The 25,076-nt window shown below is 41.9% G+C and overlaps 1 protein-coding gene across 1 annotated transcript in view; it reads right to left on the bottom strand.

Moving 5' to 3' along the window:
* trpc5a (transient receptor potential cation channel, subfamily C, member 5a) overlaps positions 1-25,076 on the bottom strand; it is a 197,356-nt gene that overhangs the window by 97,599 nt on the left and 74,681 nt on the right. Inside the window, exons 2-4 of the mRNA XM_085263211.1 lie at positions 8,511-8,552; positions 5,852-5,954; positions 393-643 (exon numbers count right to left, since the gene is read on the bottom strand). Coding sequence (XP_085119337.1) covers positions 393-643; positions 5,852-5,954; positions 8,511-8,543 — 387 coding nt within the window. The 5' untranslated portion in view covers positions 8,544-8,552. The remainder of the gene's footprint in view (positions 1-392; positions 644-5,851; positions 5,955-8,510; positions 8,553-25,076) is intronic.

The raw sequence follows: 25,076 nt of genomic DNA, 5'->3' as shown, positions 1-25,076 counted from the left end.
GTTTGTCTATGAAACGGGCTGTTTAATTTCCCTCCTCTCAGCAGAATGTGGCATGGAGCATTACAATGAATGGATGTGCTGCTCATTATCTCTCTCTCAAACACACACACACACACACACACACACACACACAAAAATGGAAAAATACTCACACAGGCGCACATTCACGGATGAGTAAATGCAAACACGTGCATGCATGGATGTGTCTGGATGCAACACGCTAACATATACCCACAGAGGGCTCGCTCTCCCTCTCTGTTTGGTCTGAACCAGTGGTGTCGCCAGAAACATTTCCAGAGTCCAGATGGGGCCACTGAAAATGTGAAGTCGGTTCACCACAAACCAAAAGACATAAACTTTAGGCGTAGTTAAAAAGAAACATCCGCACACACCTGTTTCTCTCCGCTGGGCCTTTTGTGTGACAGCAGCAGTTCCACGGCACCCACCACCTCCTTCCTGATGGCGTACAGCAGGGCGTCACCCGTGTGGATGCCGTGGTCGAGCAGGAGCTCCATGATCTCCAGGTTCTCGTTCTCGATGGCGATGAGGAGAGCACTGCGGCCCAGCGGGTCCAGACAGTTCACATCCATGTTGTAGTACACCTCTGCTTCGCGAAGGGCATGTTTCACTCCCGCATAGTCACCTACAGGAAGAGGATAGTTGAAGTGTGCAGGTGGCTAACCATGCTTCATCAAAAATTTCACTTTCTCACCCAAATTATTCTTTATGTGTCTACTGATGTGAAAGTCTGTAAAATACAAATCTGTCAGGGAGCTAATGCCAATACAGATATGTGTATGATATATATGCTTATTCATTTATACTTAAATATATATATTTATACACACAAACTCCTCGAAGAAGGGCCCACGCAGGTTTGTGATGAAATAAATGCCATCAAACTACATTTAAAATGCGGATATGAATAAAATATGTATAACAAAATAATTTTTAAAAAAAAGCAGGGTAAGGTATCCTGAGAAAGGGCTAGTTACTGTGCAACTTACTATTGTTGTTTGTTGAAAAGCACTGTACATGTGTGTATGACTAGTATCTAATGTATAATGATCTTTTTAAAAGCAGGGGTGTCAAAAATAAGGCCTGGGAGCCAGAATTGGCCTTGCAAAGACACTTTGGAAAATGTGAAGGAGTGTAAAGATTTTCAACTTTTAACTGTGTTTTCAGGAGTTGAAGAACAAAACAAAAACAAAAATCATTATAAATACAGAATAGTCTGGATGATGGAGCTACATGAACTACTGTAATATTACACATTTATTATGCATCCTGTACTTTTTGTTACATTAAGACATCTCAGGGATTAAATATTTAGCTAAATATCTTTACGCTAGAAAATGGAGTTTCATTTGGCCCACGATGTAAACTTATTTAAGGTTGTCTTCATTTTTGTGTTTGAAATATGTTGATGAACTTGATTTAAACTTAATGCTACGTTGCTGTATAAGCTGCATGCAGGACTCTTGTGAAAACCTTTCCTGTGTTTCTTACAACTGGTTGCAGGAAAGTGACATATTTAGAAAGCATAGTCAGGTCGGCAAGTGTTTGGAAAATGACACTTTTTGCTCTGCATGAGCATCACCCAGTGCTGTGTTTACTTCCTTAAGGTGCTCTGCTAGGCCTCTACTCCAGCTGCTTTCAGTTGGTACTTTTCTGTGGGTCTCTCTGCCTTTAGATTTGACTTTAGAGTAAAATGCTCTGTAAGGTTGTGATCAGGTGACTGAACTCGTTTCTTTGCTTTGAGAAACTCTTGGGTTGCTTTTGCAGTAGACTTCACGCTATGAAGCTGTGTCCGATTAGTCAATGAATTTCAGGTTGCAGCATCTTGTTCAAGGACGTTTGCTGCAGCACACGTTGCAGAGACACCTGTGTACTGACACACTGACTAAGCAGCTGCTCAGCTATCAGAAAGTATACAGGGAGTGCAGAATTATTAGGCAAGTTGTATTTTTGAGGAATAATGTTATTATTGAACAACAACCATGTTCTCAATGAACCCAAAAAACTCATTAATATCAAAGCTGAATGTTTGTGGAAGTAGTTTTTAGTTTGTTTTTAGTTTTAGCTATTTTAGGGGGATATCTGTGTGTGCAGGTGACTATTACTGTGCATAATTATTAGGCAACTTGACAAAAAACAAATATATACCCATTTCAATTATTTATTTTTACCAGTGAAACCAATATAACATCTCCACATTCACAAATATACATTTCTGACATTCAAAAACAAAACAAAAACAAATCAGCGACCAATATAGCCACCTTTCTTTGCAAGGACACTCAAAAGCCTGCCATCCATGGATTCTGTCAGTGTTTTGATCTGTTCACCATCAACATTGCGTGCAGCAGCAACCACAGCCTCCCAGACACTGTTCAGAGAGGTGTACTGTTTTCCCTCCTTGTAAATCTCACATTGTGTGGACACGGTCGCCCCTGCTAAGACGGTACGGTGTTATCCTAATAACAAACCGTGGGTAACACAGGAAGTCAAAGCTGTCCTCAACATGAAGAAGAAGGCTTTCAGGAGCAAAGTGAAGGAGGAGATGAAGGCAGCACAGCGGGAGGTGAAACGCTGCCTGAGGGAAGCAAAGGACACCTACAGGAGGAAGGTGGAGCAGAAGTTGGAGAGGAACAACATGAGGGAGGTCTGGAATGGTGTGAAAACCATCACAGGCCACAACACCAAGAAAAGCACAGTGGGGGGGACTGTGGAGAAGGCAAACGAACTCAACAACTTCTTCAACAGGTTTGACCAGCCCACAACCCCCCCACCCTCACCTTCACTACAGAGTCCAATCCCCACTCTCCTACCTCCCTCGCTTCCCCCCCTTCCTGACACCATGACACCCCCCTCCTCCAATCCCTCTCTCAGCAGCAAGACATCTCCCCCCCTCCCCTCTTCCCAAACATCTCCCAGTGTCACAGTGGATCAGGTCAGGAGACAACTGAGGAAGCTTCGCCCCAGAAAGGCAGCAGGCCCAGACAAGGTGTGTCCTAGGATGCTAAAGGCGTGTGCTGCTGAACTTGGGGAGCCGCTACAACGAGTCTTCAACCTCAGTCTGCGACTGGGGAGAGTGCCCGCCCTATGGAAGACATCCTGCATCGTCCCGGTCCCCAAAAAGAACCGGCCCAATGAGCTGAATGACTTCCGACCGGTGGCACTGACGTCACATCTTATGAAGACTCTAGAGCGGCTCTTCCTCAACCTCCTCCGACCACAGGTACAACATGCCCAGGACCCACTACAGTTTGCATACAAGGCGGGTGTCGGAGTGGAGGATGCCATCCTGTACCTCCTACACAGAGCCCACTCACACCTGGATGGGGGAAAAGGCACGGTCAGGATCCTGTTTCTTGACTTTTCCAGTGCCTTTAATACCATCCGGCCCTGTATACTTCAGGAAAAACTGAACAGGATGGAGGTGGACCCCTGCCTGGTGGCTTGGATCTCCGACTACCTCACCGACAGACCACAGTACGTCAGGCTGAAGGACATCACGTCTGACACAGTGGTCAGCAGCACAGGAGCACCACAGGGAACTGTGCTGTCCCCTCTTCTCTTCACCCTGTACACCTCTGACTTCTGCTATAACTCTGAATTATGCCACATTCAGAAGTTTGCAGACGACACAGCCATCATGGGGTGTATCTGGGATGATCAGGAAGAGGAGTACAGAAGTCTGGTGAGGAACTTTGTCGCATGGAGTCACACAAACCACCTGCAACTCAACACCTCAAAGACTAAGGAACTGGTTGTGGACTTCGGGAGGTCTAGAGCAGGTCCACTGCCGGTTCAGATAGAGGGGGAGGAGGTGGAGGTGGTCAACAAGTACAAGTACCTTGGGCTGTGGGTGGACAATAAACTGGACTGGTCATGCAACACAGAGCACCTGTATAAAAAAGCCCAAAGCCGACTGTACTTCCTCAGGAGGCTGAGGTCTTTTAACATCTGCAGGAAGCTCCTGAGGATGTTTTACCAGTCGGTGGTTGCTGGAGTACTTTTCTATGCTGTGGTGTGCTGGGGGAGCAGCACAGCAAAGAAGGACTCATCCAGGCTGGAGAAACTGATCAGGAGGGCTAGCTCTGTGGTCGGCATGAAGCTGGACACTCTGGTGACAGTGGCAGAGAAAAGGACATTAAAGAAACTGATGGACATTATGGACAATGCCAGGCATCCTCTGCACACGGCCATTAACAACCAGAAGAGTCTGTTCAGTGACAGGTTGCTTCTCCCAAAGACAAGAACTAACAGACTTAAAAACTCCTTTGTCCCACACGCCATCAGACTGTTTAACTCCTCTCTGGAGGGGAGAGGGAGGGGAAACAGGAGGACAAAGGAGGGAACAACTAAGCTGTAGTGCCTCTTCACCTCACTGTACAATACCTTGTGCAATACTTTTGTAAATAGTCAACGGTGCAATAGACTCAATACTTGAAATGTGCAATTCACTTGTATTTTTATTTTTATTCCTATTTATTCTATTTATCCCCTTCGTATATTTTATTTATATTGTCTCTGTATTTATATATATGTGTGTGTGTATAACTCTGTAACTTCTGTCGGTGCTGTGCTTTTTTGGAAATCGAATTTCCCAGAGGAACCCACCCGAGGGATTAATAAAGTTCTATCTTATCTTATCTTATCTTATCTTATCTTATTTGATGATGGACCACAGGTTCTCAATGGGGTTCAGATCAGGTGAACAAGGTGGCCATGTCATTAGTTTTTCTTCTTTTATACCCTTTCTTGCCAGCCACGCTGTGGAGTACTTGGACGCGTGTGATGGAGCATTGTCCTGCATGAAAATCATGTTTTTCTTGAAGGATGCAGACTTCTTCCTGTACCACTGCTTGAAGAAGGTGTCTTCCAGAAACTGGCAGTAGGACTGGGAGTTGAGCTTGTCTCCATCCTCAACCCAAAAAGGCCCCACAAGCTCATCTTTGATGATACCAGCCCAAACCAGTACTCCACCTCCACCTTGCTGGCGTCTGAGTCGGACTGGAGCTCTCTGCCCTTTACCAATCCAGCCACGGGCCCATCCATCTGGCCCATCAAGACTCACTTTCATTTCATCAGTCCATAAAATCTTAGAAAAACCAGTCTTGAGATATTTCTTGGCCCAGTCTTGACGTTTCAGCTTGTGTGTCTTGTTCAGTGGTGGTCGTCTTTCAGCCTTTCTTACCTTGGCCATGTCTCTGAGTATTGCACACCTTGTGCTTTTGGGCACTCCAGTGATGTTGCAGCTCTGAAATATGGCCAAACTGGTGGCAAGTGGCATCTTGGCAGCTGCACGCTTGACTTTTCTCAGTTCATGGGCAGTTATTTTGCGCCTTGGTTTTTCCACACGCTTCTTGCGACCCTGTTGACTATTTTGAATGAAACGCTTGATTGTTCGATGATCACGCTTCAGAAGCTTTGCAATTTTGAGACTGCTGCATCCCTCTGCAAGATATCTCACTATTTTTGACCTTTCTGAGCCTGTCAAGTCCTTCTTTTGACCCATTTTGCCAAAGGAAAGGAAGTTGCCTAATAATTATGCACACCTGATATAGGGTGTTGATGTCATTAGACCACACCCCTTCTCATTACAGAGATGCACATCACCTAATATGCTTAATTGGTAGTAGGCTTTTGAGCCTATACAGCTTGGAGTAAGACAACATGCATGAAGAGGATGATGTGGACAAAATACTCATTTGCCTAATAATTCTGCACTCCCTGTAAACTCAGCATCATTTAACGGGTGAGTGGATCAGTAGAATGCATTTATGGAGGCAACTATGCGGCTAAAAAAAAGAAGATGGCTGTGCAAGGCTGTGTGTGCATTTACCTTTCTCTACAGCTGTGAGGTAGGCCCGCTCCTCAGCAGACAGCTCCACCTCAGCACGGACAATCTGAAGTGGGATGCGGTCGCGGTACGGCGAATATGTCGCCTAAACCACAAAAACAGAGGACGCCAACATGAGGCAAACTGCATGTAAGTAGCGACATGAACAAAAAACAAAAAAACATATGAGCCAGCTATGTTATTGAACTAATGCACGTGCAAAATAAATTTTCACCAAAGTTGCACCCGTGTAGTGGTGGGTACACAGTTGTTTTGCCAAAATACAGCCATCATGGCCATACATTTAGTTTTTTAATAATTTATTTAAAACTGTTCTTTTTCCCAGAGTGGTCTAACTGTACAGCTTTAATGACTTTACACAAAAACAAGACCTGGGTGTACAACTTATAACTTATTTTGAATTTAGAGTCAACAGTATACATACAGGCTCAAATATATACATACCATTATATACCATTTATATCTGGCACAACTTGCATAATTTTGGCTGGATATTTGACAGCTCTCGGTGGTCAAATGTAAGCCTTGGTGGAGTTTGAAGCATAGTTAATTCGTTTTTAACAGGGTTGAAATCGAACCTTAATATTAGCCTGCTTTATCCACTCTAAACCCACTTCAGGTGTGTGAGGTGAACTTGAAGAATTAGGAGATAGCACTCCTCCTCCATCATTTTATCCACTTTACTACCAGTGGCAAAAAACAGCCCCAGAGCATGACGCTACAATCACCATGCTCGCCAGCTGATGTAGTGGTCTTAGGTCTGAAAGCCTAATTATTACTTCTCCAAACAAACCTCTTGTCTTTGTTGCCAAATAGCTCAATCAGCTGACCATAAACCTTTCCTGCAGATGGCATTTGGCTTGACTATGTGGGCAGCTGCAAATTTCAGTCGAGCCTTGAGCAAAGGATTTAAAGCTGGCTTCACTGTGGACAGTAACCCTGGTGTTCCAGCAGTTTCCAGTTCATGCCAGGCTTAAGCTCTGGTATTTCCTGGGTTGATTCTTAGCATCCTAGCCAATTTGCTCTCAACTGAGAGTGACAGTTTGGGTCTAAGCAAAGTGGTGAAACATCCAAATTGCTTGTTTCATGCAACTGTTTGAACTGATGATCTTGGAATCAGCAGTCGTTTTAAGCTCTTAGTTTTTTGGACATTCCCAGTGTTCTGATGTTTACTCAATCCAATGACCACTCTCAAACATACATTTTATATGTGTAACGAGCAACTACCAGCTGTAGTCAAATGTATACTTTCCACCCTCTGTTGACAAAAACAGCATTTATAAAAATTTCAAATGTGTGTAAAAATTTGTGTTTTTTTTAATGTCATTAAAGATGTTTGCTGTACTATTATTATTATTATTATTATTATTATTATTATTATTATTATTCAGAATAGTTCACAGAAATCAGTAAAGGCATCAAACTAATACGAAATTCATTCTTACGATGAGCAGATTTAAAATGACAACAATTTTAACTTTATTGTTAATTAATTGATTTTTTTGTTTATGTTATTCGGAAACTATACGAAAAACATTAACATTGAAATTTGTGTTGATAATGTATATCTAGAAAGGGTTAATACCATAAAATTTCTTGGTGTAATCATTAATCAGGCCTGTTGGAAATCACACATCACTTATGTGAGGGGAAAGTTAGCTCGGGGCATTGCTGTCGTGGGGAAAGCAAAACAATTTCTGGATAGGAAAACATTGTATGTGTTATATTGTGCTTTACTATTACCATACGTGAGTTATTGTGTAGAGGTTTGGGGAAATACATATAAAAGTAATATTCAGACTATAATCATAATGCAGAAAAGGGCTATTAGACTAATAAATCAGGAGGGGTATAGGGCTCACACAAACACACTTTTTATTAAGACGGTGAAGTTTAAAACAGTGCAAATAATATATAAGGCAAGGAAAGGGATGTTACAAATCCAAATAAGTAAATGGTTCTTAGAAAGAGAAGGGAGGTATAATTGTAGAGGGAAGTGGAAATTAAAATTGCAAAGAGTAAGAACAACATTGAAAAGGATGTCTCTTTCAATAGCGGGAGTTAAATTCTGGAATGAGTTACAAGAAGAAATAAAGGTTAGTAGTGATACTAACCAGTTTAAAATAAAACTCAAAAAATAAATTTTAAATAAGTATAAGAATGAAGAAAAGGCAATTAATGAAATGAAATGAAAGCAATATTAGGAAATCTTCTGTCTCTCTTGGCCACTTAAAGGGATCAGAAGCAGTTCTCATGATGACTGGAAAATGAAACTACTACCATTGGATAGTTTTTTTTTTTAATACTTCAGTGTATTTTAATGTGTTTTTCTTAGGGCAATGTGCTAAAAATTATTTCTGTCTTTAAGATACAGTTCATCTACCATCATCAATCAACAAGATGCAAGCACACTGAAACTCTCCAAGTGAAGCCTTTTCACTCAGGTATCTTCTCCACACACCACTGTAAACCCAGCAGAGTGATGGAGAGGCTGAAACACCAACGTGTCTGCTTTGTGCAATTCAGAACTTCTAACTTTGTGGAGATGAACAAGTTCCAATTACGAGAATGAGGTTAATTTTACAAATCAGCACATCTTGTAAGTTGGTTTCAGGATCAAGAACGAGACTGTTTGACTCACCTTTTTGTAGTACAACTGCGTCATGGGATTCATCTGGCCAGTCTGGAAAAAGGAAGAGAGAGCTGTGTTACTACCACGAGTGGAGCAAAAACAGTGTGAGGTGAAAGACAGGCGTGTGGACGGCTGCACAGGTTTGGTCCAGTTATCATTACGGTCAACAGCTGAAGCCACAAGAGCGGTTGCGAAAGAAAACTCACAGAGGTTAATCGAATAACGTACAACCCCGAGCTCAGGATTGCGGACACCTGAAGTCTGCTTAAAACCAGACTTGTCAGTTCATGGACATTTTCCACTTGAGGACTTTTGCTTCTGGCCACGGAGAGAGCTTAAGCATTATCGAGGAAGAGCTTTTACTACTGCTGCAATCGTAGCACACAATGCTCCATGAGTCATGTTGTTCACACTGACACAGCACATATGCTTTTTATGACGATCATTTTATTTCTGTGCCATTTTCACTCAATGGTGTTATCATTAAAGGAGAACCATCACCTCATAACTTCAGGTTTTATGTAAAAATATTCAGGCTTTATATTTTCTGCAGGGAAGTAATCTCGTGAACAGCTGTTTCTAAATCTCAGGTACAATCCACACAAGAAACGCTAAAGATAATTCTGCCACTCCACCAACAAAAAACTGAAAAAGGATTTACTCCATGCTCATTTACTCAATACACGTTTCAGATCATCAAACAAATTTAGCATAAGACAAAGATAACCGAGAAAAAAACTGCATTTTTTAAATGCCCCCGCCATTTCAGGCTGGAAAAAGTTTGCAAACCGTTACCGTCTAATTTCTAAATAAAGAATGTCAAAATGCTGCAATCAATAAGTAAGTCTGCACCAATGAGTGCAACTCACCTCTGACACGACTCTTTGCAATAAGGGACTCGACCCACTCAAGTGCAGACATTTTTACATAAAAAGCAAGCATGCCAAAACCGATGTAAGTTTATTATTATTTGTATGGGAATTTTTTGAATTTCTGTTTTAAATCTATGAGGTTTGCAGCACTACACTGAATTTGCACTTCTGTGTATTTAGATGGACAGACAGCGAATTTTGTCTATTTATAACCGTTGACTGCTTTATTCTCACAGACTTAATATAATTGCCAGGTTGACCCCATTCGAATCGTAACATAACAGCATGCGGACTAGTCTCTCTTTACCACTATCTTGTTGCGCTAAAGCTACTTTTAAGAAGGCAAAAGTGTGACTGGTTGCAGACCTGGTTCCGGTCTTAGAAGGAGCCACTTCAAAAGGAAATGAGATCACAAATTCACTGCACACAGTTACAGCAATAACTGTGCTCTTTCTTTGGTCTCCAACCACAAAATGCTATAATTGTAGCATTGAGCAGGTTCACTCTCAGTGACATCATGTGGAGCAAAGAGTAGAAAAAAAGAGCCTGAGAGCTTTTCGCTCATAGGGACTCCTTCCATATACAAATACAATATGAAGATTCATTGTAGTAACAACACATGTATGACAGAAAATAAGGAAAAACATAACAGGTAACCAACACCGATGTCTTTACAGAAACCATTAAGTAATTCTACTGGATTTACAGTCACTGTGGAAGACTTTAAAAGCAGCAATGAAGACCTAATATCTTCAAATCTACTTATGGCTTCAGCTAATTCTACCTGATACTTAAAGAGAAGCTGACACAATGAGCGACTGATGAACGAGTGGACAGCTGGAGCAGTGCAGAGTAGCGAATCCACATACATTCAGCACAATACACAGCATGCAGGATAAGCCTCCAGTATTAGTGTCTCCAGACTCATTAATACATGTAATCCCCATGAACCACTGACTCCTAGAGAATGTTTAGAAGCTCTTCATATTTGCACATCTGTGCGTGTGATTGTGTATGTTACAAATCACATAGACACTGCACAGTAATTACCCCACAGTTGTTTACTTTAACAGTAAGCATTGAGGATGTTTTCCTACACTGTGTGACATCCGCCTTTAGGTCAGGAGATGCACACGCCTACAGTACAGCCAGGGCTAATCTAAAGAAGGGCATCAAAAAAGCCAAACACCATTACAAAAAGAAGGTAGAAGAACACTTCTCCAACTCCAACCCCCGACGCATGTGGCAAGGACTCCAGACCATTACAGACTACAGGACCACCAAACCCTCCCCCGCATCCTCTGATGTCTCCTTCCTCAACGAGCTCAAAAACTTTTATGCTCGTTTTGAGCGAGGGAACCCCACAACCACAACCAAAGCAGACGTGACGCCAGACCACCAACCTCTGACTCTCTCCCCCACCGATGTAGGAGCGGTGCTGAGCAGGATCAATGTCCACAAGGCTGCAGGTCCTGATGGCATCCCCGGGCGTGTTCTCAGAGTGTGTTCTGGGGAGCTTGCAGGAGTGCTCACAGACATATTCAATCTGTCCTTGGCCCACACTGTGGTACCGGCCTGCTTCAAATCCACCTCCATCGTCCCGATACCCAAAAACTCCAACCCATCTTGCCTCAATGACTACCACCCAGTAGCACTCACCCCCATCATGACTAAGTGCTTAGAGCAGCTGGTCCTAGCACACTTCAAATCCTGTCTCCCCCCCACCCTGGACCCCCACCAATTCGCATACCGCCAGAACAGGAGCACAGAGGATGCAGTCTCCATCGCAATGCACTCTGTCCTCTCACACCTGGACAACAACAACACCTACGCCAGAATGCTGTTTATAGACTTCAGTTCAGCATTCAATACAATCTACCCCTAAAATCTCATCAGGAAACTGACAGACCTGGGCATCAGTTCCCTCATCTGCAAATGGTTACTGGACTTCCTGACCAACCGCCCCCAACATGTCCGGCTGGATAACCGCTGCTCATCTACCATCACAATGAACACCGGTGTACCACAAGGCTGTGTGATGAGCCCTTTCCTCTACTCCCTCTTCACCCACGACTGCAGACCTGCTGATGGTTCCAACACCATCATTAAGTTTGCAGATGACACCACGGTGATTGGCCTCATCAGTGACAACGATGAGGCCGCCTACAGGGAGGAGGTGGATCGTCTGGCTGAGTGATGCGACAGAAACAACCTGCTGCTTAACACCGAGAAGACCAAGGAGCTCATCGTGGACTACAGGAGGAATGCTGACCCACATCCACCCATCCACATTAAGGGGACGGCTGTGGAGCGTGTGAGCAGCTTCAAGTTCCTGGGAGTCCACATCTCCGAGGATCTCACCTGGACGACCAACTGCTCCAAGCTGGTCAAGAAGGCTCACCAGCGCCTCTTCTTCTTGAGGACTCTGAGGAAGAACCACCTGTCCTCAGACATCCTGGTGAACTTCTATCGTTGCACCATCGAGAGCATCCTGACCAACTGTATAACAATCTGGTACGGGAACTGCTCTGCCTCGGACCGGAAGGCGTTGCAGAGGGTCGTGAAAACTGCCCAGCGCATCGCCGGAGCACCACTTCCTGCCATGAAAGACATCTACAGGAAGCGGTGTCTGAAAAGGGCTGGGAAAATCATCAAAGACCCCAGTCACCCATCACATGGACTCTTCACCCTCCTGCCCTCTGGGAGGCACTACAGGAGCCTCCGGATTAAGACCACCAGGTACCCGAACAGCTTCTTCCCCACAGCTGTCAGACTCCTGAACTCTGCCTCCTGACATCTGACCCACGTTAAACTCATGGACTGAACACACACACACACCCACAATGGACAACTGTACCCTCAAACACACAATAATAACATGGACTGAACCACCACTCACAACCACTAGCACTTTATATAGCCTCTGTAGAAATTATATCTCACTTATCTTAACTGCACTACTGTATAGCTCTGTGTAAATAATCATTCTGTACATTCGATAATTTTTAACCCTACAACTGTTTACAACTTGCATAGTTCCCATTTCTGTATAGCTGTATATCTCAGATTTCTGTAAAGTTATTTATTTCATATTCTGTATAGTTTTTCATATTTATATCCTGTACATAGCCTGTACATAGCTTGTACTCACTACAGCCTGTACATACTTATAGTTATAGAATATTCACAACATACTTCATACCGTGTACATTATAACATACCATAATAGACCCATTTCTGTAATATACTCACATATCTATATTATTGCTTATTCGTTGCCCTGTACCTGTGCATGTGCAATGACAATAAAGTTGAATTCTATTCTATTCTATTCTATTCTATTAATAATCCAGCGGTAGGAAGCCATCAGAATGAGAGGGGGGAAAATGCAGATAACAATCTTCACGTGTCTTTGAGTAAGAAAGAGCAAATTAATGAAGCTGCTGGTTTGAATACTGATGTAAGCAAAGTAGTTAAGATCTTACTCGCTAATTACTGCTGTGGTGCTTCTGTGTGAAAGAAAAAAACACAACTCTTTAGTCAAAAAAGAGCAGTTCTGTAAGTCAGGAGCGACAACAGAATGAAAACGGTGGAAATCAGCACTGTGTTACATCTGAATATCATTAGTCACACAAGTTAAACACAGAGGCCAGGGGCAAACTGCAGTCAGCACAGGTGCTCATTTCCAGCTCTCAACGGTATAAACACCCGAGGAGGTAAAAATAAAGCACAGACTGCAGAGTTATGCAGAGCTGACTGCAGTAAACAGGGAAGGCTTTTGAGAGCTGGTTCTTAAAGCTCTGATGCCAACAAACTTAATAAGGAACCTTTAATCACCCTTTGCTCGCCCTCGTTTTTAACTGACGGTTGCTCTTTAGAAAAGCTGCTATTGTAAGTGGTGGATCAGATCAGCTGTGGCAAACCCAGATCACATTAGTTCAACACTTTAATCTGTGGATGTTCAGTTAGACATGTTTGTGTGGGGCTGGAACTTATCCCAACAGTTAGTCCAACCAGGACAAGTAAACAAATGGTCACATCCATGCCTACACCTAATATAGAATCGACAATTAACCTAACAGACAATCAACATTTAAAATGGCCTGCATCATGTAAGACTAATGTTAGGTGTCTGCTTAGGATAATTCGAAGCTTATTAAGTTACTGATGGCCTAGAGACCAGTTAGCAACCCCTTGAAACATTTGGTCACTAAGGCACAACTAGTCCTAAGTGGTTGGCGACTGCAGTCAGGTTGCTGCCAAGTGAAAACCGGTTCACAAAGAACTGCAGCAAAAAAACATTTGTGATTACTTTGGTTGTTACCACAATCCCCTGCTTACCCACAGTTTGCATGGAAGATACCAACTTGTCTCCAATCACTTGCCAACCAACCATTAAGAAGTCCTAAAAATTGGAAAAATCTAAACCAGAAACGGGAAATCTTTGCCTTCAAAGTAAAAGTTGTGGCACATCATGAAACCACCATTTTTCAAAGGGTGCGACTCTTACTTTTAAGGCAAATGGTTATACTTTCTGGTTTTTGTCACACTTTTCACAATTTCCCTTCCATAGCAACTTCCACAAGACTTCTATACAAAATATATGCGACTTCAATTTTTTTTCTTCCCACTCTCACCAAGTGCTTGGTCATTTAGGAATTTGCATAGTTTGGTTTTTCTGAATTGCTGAAGGGCTTTTAACTTATAATATTTTATACATTTTATATTGTAACTGGCTTAGACATAATTGTTGAGTCTTTAAAAACAACTAAAAATAAAAAATGCTGATGATGAGCTTAATTGTCACATTAAGATAAGAAGAACACTAGTAAGCAACGGAGTTCTTCAAGTTCTAAAGGCTTTAAATGTAGACTCCAGTGATGCTCCAGTCTGTGACCAGCACACAGACTTATGGACATAATCTTGCAGATGATGACAGATATGCTAATGTCACAGATGTGGGTTAGGACTCAGTCTGACACTGTAAAATGAACCTATTATTGCTGCACCGATATAAATCTGCATTTCAACAAGGCTGTAATTGGTTTGGCGACGCAGCAGAGAGGGAAGAAGATGCTGATGGAGCACAGAGAGATATTTTTAGAGGCTCTGCCATTTGAACACGAAGAATGGAAAAAAAAAAGCACTGGGCTTTATTTGGTGAGGGGTATGAGCAGACCTGGTTTTACAACAGTGACTGAGGAGAAAAAAGAAGAAGTGCCTGCTGGTCACAAATAATGATATAGTTCTTGTACTTTGTTCAGGTGTAGCTAATTTCACAGTTCATTATCTTCGGTGTGTAAACATTAAATGGCACATCTCAGAAGACAATAAAGAGTCAGAACTTGATTGCTGGAGAAAACGGCAACAACAACTCAGTCTGCCATCAGTCTGAGACTGAATGGGGTCAAGTTGGCAATGTGTTTGTGATAATTCAGTGATTAACTGTGATAAATCAGCAATAATCACCAATCTGTTGCCACCTGCTGTGATCTACATACACATAAATTTACATTATTTACATATCCAGCAAGAACATCACAGATTTGAAAGAGAAACTCTTTCAATTCTTCCATAAACAGTGATGTAGTTGCTGCAGGACAGCAATTTAATCATAATTTAACATTCGGTTTGGCTGTGAAAAAAAAAAAAAATCAGTCTGTGCAGAATGAAGTTTCCGTTCAGGACAAACATGCAACATGATCTAGAAACAAACTAGAGATAGAAATTACAGAACTGATTGAACTACAGTAAACTGAACTTAAACCACCATCTCACACATGCACCTCGATAAACACACTACAACACTTTTTTCACATTTGAATCAGTAGTAGAGTACCTTCTAGGTAAAAGTACTGACAGAAACAGTTCCAACATAGAAGAAGTGGTTGAAAGCTGAACAATACAAAATAAAGCCCAATAAATTCAGGACTTTAAGACCAATACTGATATTTGGTGATTTACGATAGGCATCCCAGTGTAGCTCACCAGTTGAGCCACATGGCTGAAATACATCAACCTGGGTTTGAGGCATGCTCTTTTTTACTTGCTACATGTGGTCCCTCTCTCCCCACTTCCTGTCAAATCAAATCTACCATGTAATGAAGGTAAAAATGCACAGTGCCCTCTGGTGGACAGTAGACACATAACATGCTTGAAGGGTGTTTCTCCCATCCCGTTTTTACTTAAATTCTCATTTATTGGTCACCGATATGTAAAAAAAATAATAATAATAATAAGGTAATATTGGCTAACAATATTGGTTTGGCTGATAATAAATTCCAACAAATATAACATGTTAAAAAAAGGATGACTTTACAAAAACAAATGAATAAAGTTTATAAGCTCTCTGGGTCAAACTCAGACAGCTGCTTAATAAAAACAAGACCAAAAGGTATGCTTGTGTGAATATAGTCATTTATTAAAATTTATCTGAAATGGATAAAAAGCAGCCTAAAGAACAACTGAAACACAGGAACACTGTGTCAGTGATGGATGCATCACACAGCGATAGCAGAGGTTCTTGTTTCCGTCTCATCCTTGAAGACCTTTAATGGAGCTTAAAAGAAGTCTTCAGTGCTGACTCACTGCCCTCATCAGGACACCAAAGATTTAAAATACTCAAAGTCCACACACACACACACACACACACACACACACACACACACACACACACACACACACACACACACACACACACACACAGCTCATCCTGTCAAGTTCAAGCAGTTTGCTTCTTTGGAGAAGAGCGACAAATCACTGGCACAAAGCTACAAGTCCTGAATTCTAAATGTGACCACAGAGTCCACTGTGAACGACCAGGTGTCAGGTTATCTGCGCGCGCGGATAGCCGTGGTTACAAATCAGAGATTTCTTCACCTGAGAGTGACGCAACCGGCTTTCTCTGCTGACACTGTCGCACTTTCACAGTATTAAGTTTGTCATGGGGAAAAAGAAGAAGAAGAAGACGTCGCCGCTGTCAGTGGCCCCTTTATCAACAGTTGACAGACAAATTAATACCTCCAGTTACCACCATTGTCAAGTCAACTGAAAATGACAGTTGCTGACTGGCAGAGGCCGTTTCCATGGTGCTTTGAAGCACAAGCGCTACCGAGGGTTTTTACACTGAGTGCAAGGTCGACCGTCATCCCCAAATCCTGAAAGCACTTTGGTCGTTGCACCTCAGATCATTTATTTCTACGTTAATGAGACTGATTAGGCTTTATTAGCCACACAGGAAGGAGGGAAGAGGAAAACGCCGTGACCTCGGCGTCATGTATGTGTCTGCCCTTTGTGTAATGAGCTCTAGTTTGCCGTTTTGATGCAGCCGATTTATTATGCAATGAATTCATTCACGGCCAGGGTGACCTTCACACCAGTAGAGGACTGGACTGGATCAGGATTCAGGATGTAGAGCGGTGAACCAGTCTGAGCTGAGCTGGACTGCAGCAGACAAAGCTGGACTGTAATGTAACAGAGTGAAAGTGACTTGACTTGCATTAAGTGCAGTTTCATTTACTGTGAGTGGGCACTGCCAGGACAGTTTCAGTATGAAGGGTGGGTGAGAAGATGAACAGAGTGTGGTGTCCAGCAAGCAGCTTTTTTTAAACTATTGATTTTGTTTGGGACACCTAACACACATCAGCAAGTTGCTCCTCAAGGGAAAGAGAGCTGAAAAGTGCTGCCCCAAGGCCTTTTATTCAAAACTGAAAAGCTATTGTAGTAAAGTAGCTCATGTCTTTCATCCTGTCTTTTCATGTCTTTATCCCGTCTTCCTTCTCCCACCTCAATCGGTCGCAGCAGATGGCTCCGCCCCTCCCTGAGCCTGGTTCTGCCGGAGGTTTCTTCCTGTTAAAAGGGAGTTTTTCCTTCCCACTGTCACCAAAGTGCTTGCTCATAGTGGGTCATTTGATTGTTGGGTTTTTCTCTGTATGTATTATTGTAGGGTCTACCTTACAACATAAAGCCCCTTGAGGCGACAGTTGTTGTGATTTGGCGCTGTATAAATCAAATTGAATTGAAAAGTCCAGGAACACAAGTGTGGAAGTGGGGATAATAGAAAGAGATAAGAGGCAGCTGAGCTCCTAACAAAGCTAAAGAGTAAGGGATGGAAACATTATTGTCTTTACCCAGGCACAATTCCGGTTTCTCATGCAAGTTAGCAACAGACTCTCGGACTAAAGCAAGTAGGCAAAACATTTTTAAAAAAGGCAGCGGCATTTGTTAACCAGCCTAGAAGTCTGTAGTGTTGATGTCTGTGAATGTGCTGAGGGTGTTAAAGTCTGTAGTGGTACTGATGGGTGAATGCAGAGCTAAACTTTAGCTCAGTGCAGATTATGGAGAACCAGGAGAAGGAAAAACATCATAGTTTGTCTCCCTTTTATGTAAATACCTCATCAATAATGTAGCTTTCATCATTACTGTCTCTAAAAAACTCAAAAAACAAGACATGTCTGCTGCCGTGCTTTTCTTTGGTTTGCAGCAAGGTTACTAAATCTTAACTAAAGACTAAAAAGTAAGTGTGGGAAATATTCATAAAATAAGGAAACGTACAAACAATATTACAAAAAGTATTACACTTAGAAAAAAATAGAGGTGTCTGAGAGGTAACAAGTAAATGAAACTAAAGTGAATGGAGACTAAAAATAAAATAAAAATAATTAATCACAATGGCTCTGGACTGAACATCCAATGTGTGGGCAATAATGCAGAACTTTATTTAGTCACTCAAAGGTTTATTAAAGACCGACAGTCAGTGAGTTGGTTGTAATGGAGCTACAACAGGACAAACACTGCAGGATCCTCCCCACTGGGAAGTTTGCTGTTAAATGGAATAAATCCAGGTTGTTTGTGGTTTAACACTTATCCTACGACTGAAACAATGACATCGCCGTCTTGCTCAAAAGTGGTCCCAAACCAAAACAACAAAAACAGAACCAGGGATGGAAAAACAACGATGTTGATTCCACGTTTACTAGCAGGTCAGTTGGACTCAGAACAAAAGAAATACTGTTCATATCGCTGCATTAGAGATCGTTCCATTAAAGATTTAATACATTAACGGGAAACTAGTTTTGGTTGCCATCAGGCTGTGACTGAATCAATTGATAAATAAATATATACAAAAATTAATTAATAAAAAAATTAATCAGGAATTATGTCTTGTCAATTAATTTCTCTTTGCTGTAAGTTCAGGCAGGACTCCCAGATGGCGACATCACAGATTTAATGTAGGCACGGCTATTTTAGGGGACCGGTTTAATTTAATGTAGAAACCCTTTATGGGCGCGCGCACACACACACACACACATACACACACACACACACACACACACACACACACACGTTATCGATAACCCGCTCACATATTAAAGGATGGATCGGTGCAGGCTCACTCCATCTACTGAGGGACCGTCACCAATTAAATAAGATTATAACACAAAATGAACCTAAAAGAAGATTGATCTAATTAAGTTACACTCTCTCACCAACCGATGGGAAAAACGTGTATATTTTAGCTCCACGTTTCACAGGCATTCATTTTCTCGTGCCACATATATCACACTGTACACGACTGGGAACATTTTTTTATCCGTACGCCTCATTTTTCTTGTGGGCTGTTTTGGGGAATAATCTGTTATATCCTCCTTCACGGTTGTTTTGACAGCCAAGCGGTGCAACAAATTATGCTTTTCATGCATCCCAGTATAGATGTTTTCCTCTGGCAGGTCACTGTGTGACAGAGAGAAGCCAGAAGCTTTTAAATCTCACCAAAAAACCCAACAAAAATACCCACAGCAATTTCGCCATTCCCTGCCTCGGACTACTGAGCGAAGCCTTATGTTTACTGCTGCAGAGCTCTTGCTGCCCCTTTGCTAATTAACTTGTCTCCCCCCCAGTAAGAACACAGGCAGAAACAAACACACAGACATGCTGACTCTGCTGCAGAGAAACAGCAGTTTGCTGATTTAGCTCATTTCTGCAGTTGCGTCTGACTTTCTGGCTCCCCTAACCTTTAGGGGAAGTTCTGAAAAAAATAAAAATTTAAAATAAAATTCACTAGAGATTCAGTTATTTAACTTTTATGAAAACAGGAGTTACACAAATCACGTCTTACTCATGCTTAGCCGAGTGGCTAAACAAGAATATTGTGCATTCACAGAAGTGGAAGTGATGGGATCTACTCGTGCCTGCAGGTCATTGTTGATGGCTGAATTATGTGGCTGGGTTTAACTCTGCAGTGGCGGGCGGGCAGTTGCTGGAATGCAGATGCGTTTAAGATCTGCATAGCGAGGAGGAATTTATGCTGACGGCTTTACAACGCTCTACTGACTTGTGGTACAGCACTGCAGATAAACCCTCTAACTCACCTCCTATCTTGCTCCTTTGCTCCCTCTTTCTCTCCTCTTGTATTTTATTTTTTACAAAAGTTTTTCACCACCCACGGCACACATCCATCTATCATTAACTCCCCGCCCGTGCCGCTTTCCTCTCTGCCCTGAACTGTGTTCCCTCTTCCGATCTACCCTCATCTCTTCTCTCCTGCCAGCTTTCCCACCTGCGTTTTGTGCATGCAGCTATTTGTAACCACTCTTTATTTCCTCTCTTTCTTATCTGCCTCCCTCAGACGTCTCTCCAGCCTGAACATCCTCATTTTTCACTTCCTGCATCTTCAAATATTCTTGTTCCTTCATTTATTTTTTCCTTCTTTCTTTGGCTCTTGTTTCCATCTCACACTCACTTCTCCTTACACTTCTAATCTTTCCTCTGTTTCCGTCTCATTGCTTTTGGGTTGCTGTTCCCATCTCGCTCTTCTCTTGGCTACAGCAGAAACAATCCTCCACAGCTCTGCACGCTTGGCCCACTCTCTTCTTCTCTTGCATTTCTTAAATCGTTGTGCTTGTTTACAGTGATACCACACCATCATCCCAAGCTCTTGTACAATTTCCTTTATTAAGACGAATAAACAACAAATGAATTGATGCAGGAAGTTGCAACAGTCATACTGGGTGTGTGTTAAAACAGCCTGCTTTGTTTACCATTAGATCCTCATCGTGCACACTAAGTGGACTACAGACAGGGGCGGAGAGCTCGGGTCTGCTGATAACAATATGTCACCAGTTACTGCTGCTCTGAAGTGCTGATGGGAGTTGGTCCTGGCAAGCGCCTGATGCAGCACAGCCCCAATCTGCAGAGATGCTGCTCACTGCCAGCAGCACGTCACATGAACAATAGTGGCACTGCAGGCTGCCTCTCACTGTAAACGGAGCCTCCAAACAGCAGCATGACCTCAAGCCCCGAGCTGCAACCACAAAGGCTGAGAAGAGGCCGGCATGGTGTAAAATGTCCTCTGATGCAGGCGTCCTGTCGTGTTTGTTTGATTCCCCAATAAGCTGAAGCTTTGCAGCTTTTTGAGAAGTCAAACAAACACAACAGGGGGAACCAAAAGAAATTCGACTGTACACAGAACACTCAGACTGTATGGGGAACAATGAAGGAGTATTAAGGCCACATTAAGAAAAAAAATATTGATAATTTTGAGAATAAAGTTGAAATATGGAGATTAGAGTTCTTGTTTAAAGGGAAAATGGCACAGCTGCTATACTCTCTACAAAAGTTCTTAGTTGGACTTTGTTTCACTAATACTAATGAGTTAGCACATAAACACAGTGTGGTGATAAGAAAAAGGATGCTGAAGGTGCAGGAAGTTGCATCTGGTCAGAAGTTTAAAAAACAAACAAACTTGGAAGAGTTAGTCAGATGTGCACAAAATGAAATGTCCCTATGAAATGGACACATGCAAGGTTATCCATGGTTACAGCCTCGTACAATAAAGAGGATATATGATGTATCACACACGATAAGGCGCCTGATCTACAGGGCATTTTGTAGAGGGTACAGCAGCAGTTTGTCTTAAAACAACTGTAATCATAGTTTATGTTGCTTTATAAATCTTTGCACACAGCGCTGTGCTTTTGCTCTCGCTTAAAAGCCCAAACTTCACTCACTAATTATTTCAGCTCCAGGCAAGATGATGTGAGGCTTTGGTCAGCAAGGTCTATCCAAAGGAGTGTAGGATGAACTTTTAACAAGGTTCCTGTCTGCACTCATGCAAAATCCCTCCACTGTCGCTTTTGTGCAGGTCTCAGGAGGCGTACCATTCTGCTGTTCACAGACCTCCCGTGGTGGAGGCTGCAGCTAGCTTGGAGCAACGGTTCCTCTTGTGAGAAAGGCATCATGGGTAAAAAGACCCCCAGTATTTTGCCTGGTCCAAGCACTAGACCCCCAGCACATCAACCCAAACCCATTTCCCCACCACTGATTTATTTTGCTCTCAGTTTAGTCATGTTTAAAGTTCGAGGAAATCACTGGTTTCGCACCAAATCACTGAAAGCACAGCTAAGTGCTTACTATTCGTATGGTTTGTAGTCTCAAGGGAGGTAGTACGCACTCCATCTGTTTGTCTGTTCGCTTGAAGCATCCACAGTTTTCAAGATATCATTCTGAGATTTTGTGTGATGGTAGAAACCAACAGCTGATTTAATTTAGGTGAAAACTGGGTCACACCAAATGTGAAAAATCTGTAAAACTTTTATATTACCAGCAATTTTTAGACTTAACAATATACGAGGCCTTGAGGGACGCAAGTATCTAGGTTGGCTAAGCATTTTACCTTTATTGATAGGAAGCAAGGTCAAAGGTCATCTTTAAAACAGATTTCAAGAAACCCAACTGAGTAATATGAAAGTAATGAAGAGAGCGTTACAAAACTGTTTATTTTTTCAGTATAAAGTCCAGCAACTTCATAATGATGCCATGATGTTTCACAAAATCAAATAACGAATAAATGAATAAAATGTACATTTTCAAGTTTTTACAGCTTGTAGAAGCAAAAGATTTCAGATTTCTTCTCCAACTATATGGGCAAGATAATAAAATACACTGTTTTAGTACATAATGTTTCAAGATCAGGGGTCAAAGGCCAGCATGTTGCTACAAAAGCAGACTGATGTTTTAATTAAAAACATCAGAACATCAACATTTTATTACAGCCTTTGCCCTTCAGAGGGAGTTGCACTCTCTCACTGCTCCTGTTTAGTTTAGTTTGTTATTTTAATTGTATGTGTTAGGGAAAATGTTCTAAAACACTTCTTCAGTAAAGACTCAGAGAAGAGAAACACACAGAACTTCTTGCTAGCAAGGGCAGTCTCCAGACTGAGAGACTCGCACTAAGAAACTGCCCCGGTCTTTATTTATACTTCAGTGTGTGTGTGTGTGTGTGTGTGTGTGTCCTGCTGATCAAAGGGTCATATAACATGAAGGCACAAAAGGTACATCCTTGGTCACAAAGAGGGCAGTCTCCCCCTCACCCTAAATAACATGGTGAGGAAGTCCAGCAGTTCATCTATATGTAAAGAAGCACTTAAACTAAAACAGACATAGCTACGTTAATCCTGCCGTAAAACAATAAGAGAAGGTATGACCTCTCTCGTGCTCCCAGGATGTGGGTGTGCATTCTAGTGTGGAATACACACCAAGCCTTTGCAGCCTGTTACAGATCACACACAATTAATTATATGCCTCTAAGTATACATGGTTGAATATTTCCTAATACAAATGACTACATGCAGTATTCTACCATATGCAAACTTATATCACTAAAAGATTATACTGACTACTAAATACAATTTTCCATTAACAGTATGAAGGGAATTTTTTAGATTTTCGATCATCTGTTTCCAAAGTCACACAGCCTTAGTTTACGTACACTGTGAGCTACACTGCTGGAAATCAAAACAGAAGACTGAACCTGCCCAGACGTGTTCAGCTAAACAGATCTACAATCCTGCCTTTTACACAGATCTTCTACTTTTCTGTGAAGTTAAAATAACAGGGGTTGTATCAGCCAGTTCACCCCTCTCACATATTAAGGTATATGGGTTATGCAAATATGTCTTTGCAATAAATGAATTTCAAACATCTAACCTTCAAGTCCATATGCAATATAAATGAGCGAAAAGGTTTTAAAATAGCGGCTCAACGACTTGAGTCCATTAAATTGCTGCAAAGCTGTCAAACTGTATATTTATTAAAGCGAGTCAATTAGAAAAGCTAAATTAAACATTTGGACTGGTGTAAATCAGGCCCAGAGCAGCCAGAGCCTGCAGGTAGAGAAAACAAATGGTTCCTGTTTTAAAGTCGCTGCACTGGTTGGCAGTAAATCACCAAAGACGTTTTATGATACTTGTAGCAGCTACTAAAGACTTTTGATGGACTCGGCCCTGAGTGTATTAATGACCTGCCCGATGCTCTGACTTCCTGCCAAGCTCCCCTCACATTCTCAGGCTCTGTTCTTTCCAAAGTCCAACCCAAAACCAAGACATCAGGCCCTCACTGCACATCAGTCAGCAGCAGAAAACTCATCTTTATTAGCCTCAGCTTACTTTAAAAGATCACTGTTAGAATAGTGTTACCCAGAGACACCTGCACCTGAACAAATGAAAATAAAGGCTTTAATCTCTGACACTCGTAACTGACACTTTTTTGCATCGCTCTCCTCCCTTTACTGATGTTTTTGTGATTTTGAGTTTAAGTGATAATTGAAAAGGAAAAATAATCCCACTATGATAAAGTCTTCTCAAACTTAATGTTCAGCACATACAGTCCCGATCAGAGGTTTTTTGCATGCTTGGATCTTAACAAGTTTCCCAGTAGAGCTTCAACATGCCATGTCAAGAAGAAATGGGAGTGAGAACTTACTGAAAACAAAGCTTAAATTGAAAAAGGCTTCTACAGCTGATCTAAAGTTTAGCACCACATGCCTTTAAAAGGCCACATCTGTGCAAAAACGTTGATTCATTGTCATTTTCTGTCAGGTAGTCACACTGTCATGACATTCTGATGGCAAAGGTAAACAAAGTTTCCCCTTTTGGACGTGGTTGGGTTGTTGAACTGCATAAACAGGGTCTCTCGCACTGCGTCATCGATGCTGCGGTGGGACACAGTAAAACACTCATTTGGAATTTCTTAAATGATACTGAGGGTTATGGAACAAAAAAGTCAAGGGGAAGACCCCAGAAAATGTCTCCAGCACCAAGCCAGAGGACCCAATTGGCTGACACTGGACAATCGTCAACCCAAATTAATGCTGTTACTGGTGCCGACTGCAGCCCCATAACCATCAGACGGCATCTGAGACTGAAGGGCTTCAAAAACAAAAAACGTCCCCTTGAATGCCACAGAACTGACCGTTCTGAGCACCAAACATGGGACATTGAAAGGTGGAAGAAAGTTTTATTTTCTGATGAGAAAAACTTAACCTTGACCTGTTTCAGTTTTTTCAAGCAGTCAAACTTTTGATCGGGACTGTACAAGTAACCATGTTTGGATGAAAGGGTGGAGTGCTCAGTGATGCATTCAAAGACTGCATGGGTGCAATGCACAAATACAGCTTACTGAAAGCATACTAAATAAATAAAAAAAAAATAGTAGCATTAATTAATATCTTTTGATAACTGCATTAAATTGTGTTACCAAAGGGACAAAAAAAAAACAAAAACACAAATATGTTAAGATGTCCTACTGAATGCCTTGAATTGACTGAGGCAGTGATGAACTGACAGCTACTCTCCTAATCAGCCCCTTTACCTTTTGCTCCCACACCAATAATGCAGAACACATTTTGTTTGCAGGCTGTAAACAT

This window comes from Mchenga conophoros, linkage group LG3 (assembly GCF_057382185.1).
Source record: "Mchenga conophoros isolate Kocher_MC1m ecotype Shallow Benthic linkage group LG3, M_conophoros_male_GT1.1, whole genome shotgun sequence".
In the NCBI taxonomy this organism is placed as follows: domain Eukaryota; kingdom Metazoa; phylum Chordata; class Actinopteri; order Cichliformes; family Cichlidae; genus Mchenga; species Mchenga conophoros.
The sequence above is the reverse complement of the archived record's forward strand: the minus strand, read 5'-3'. Positions and strand labels throughout refer to the sequence as shown.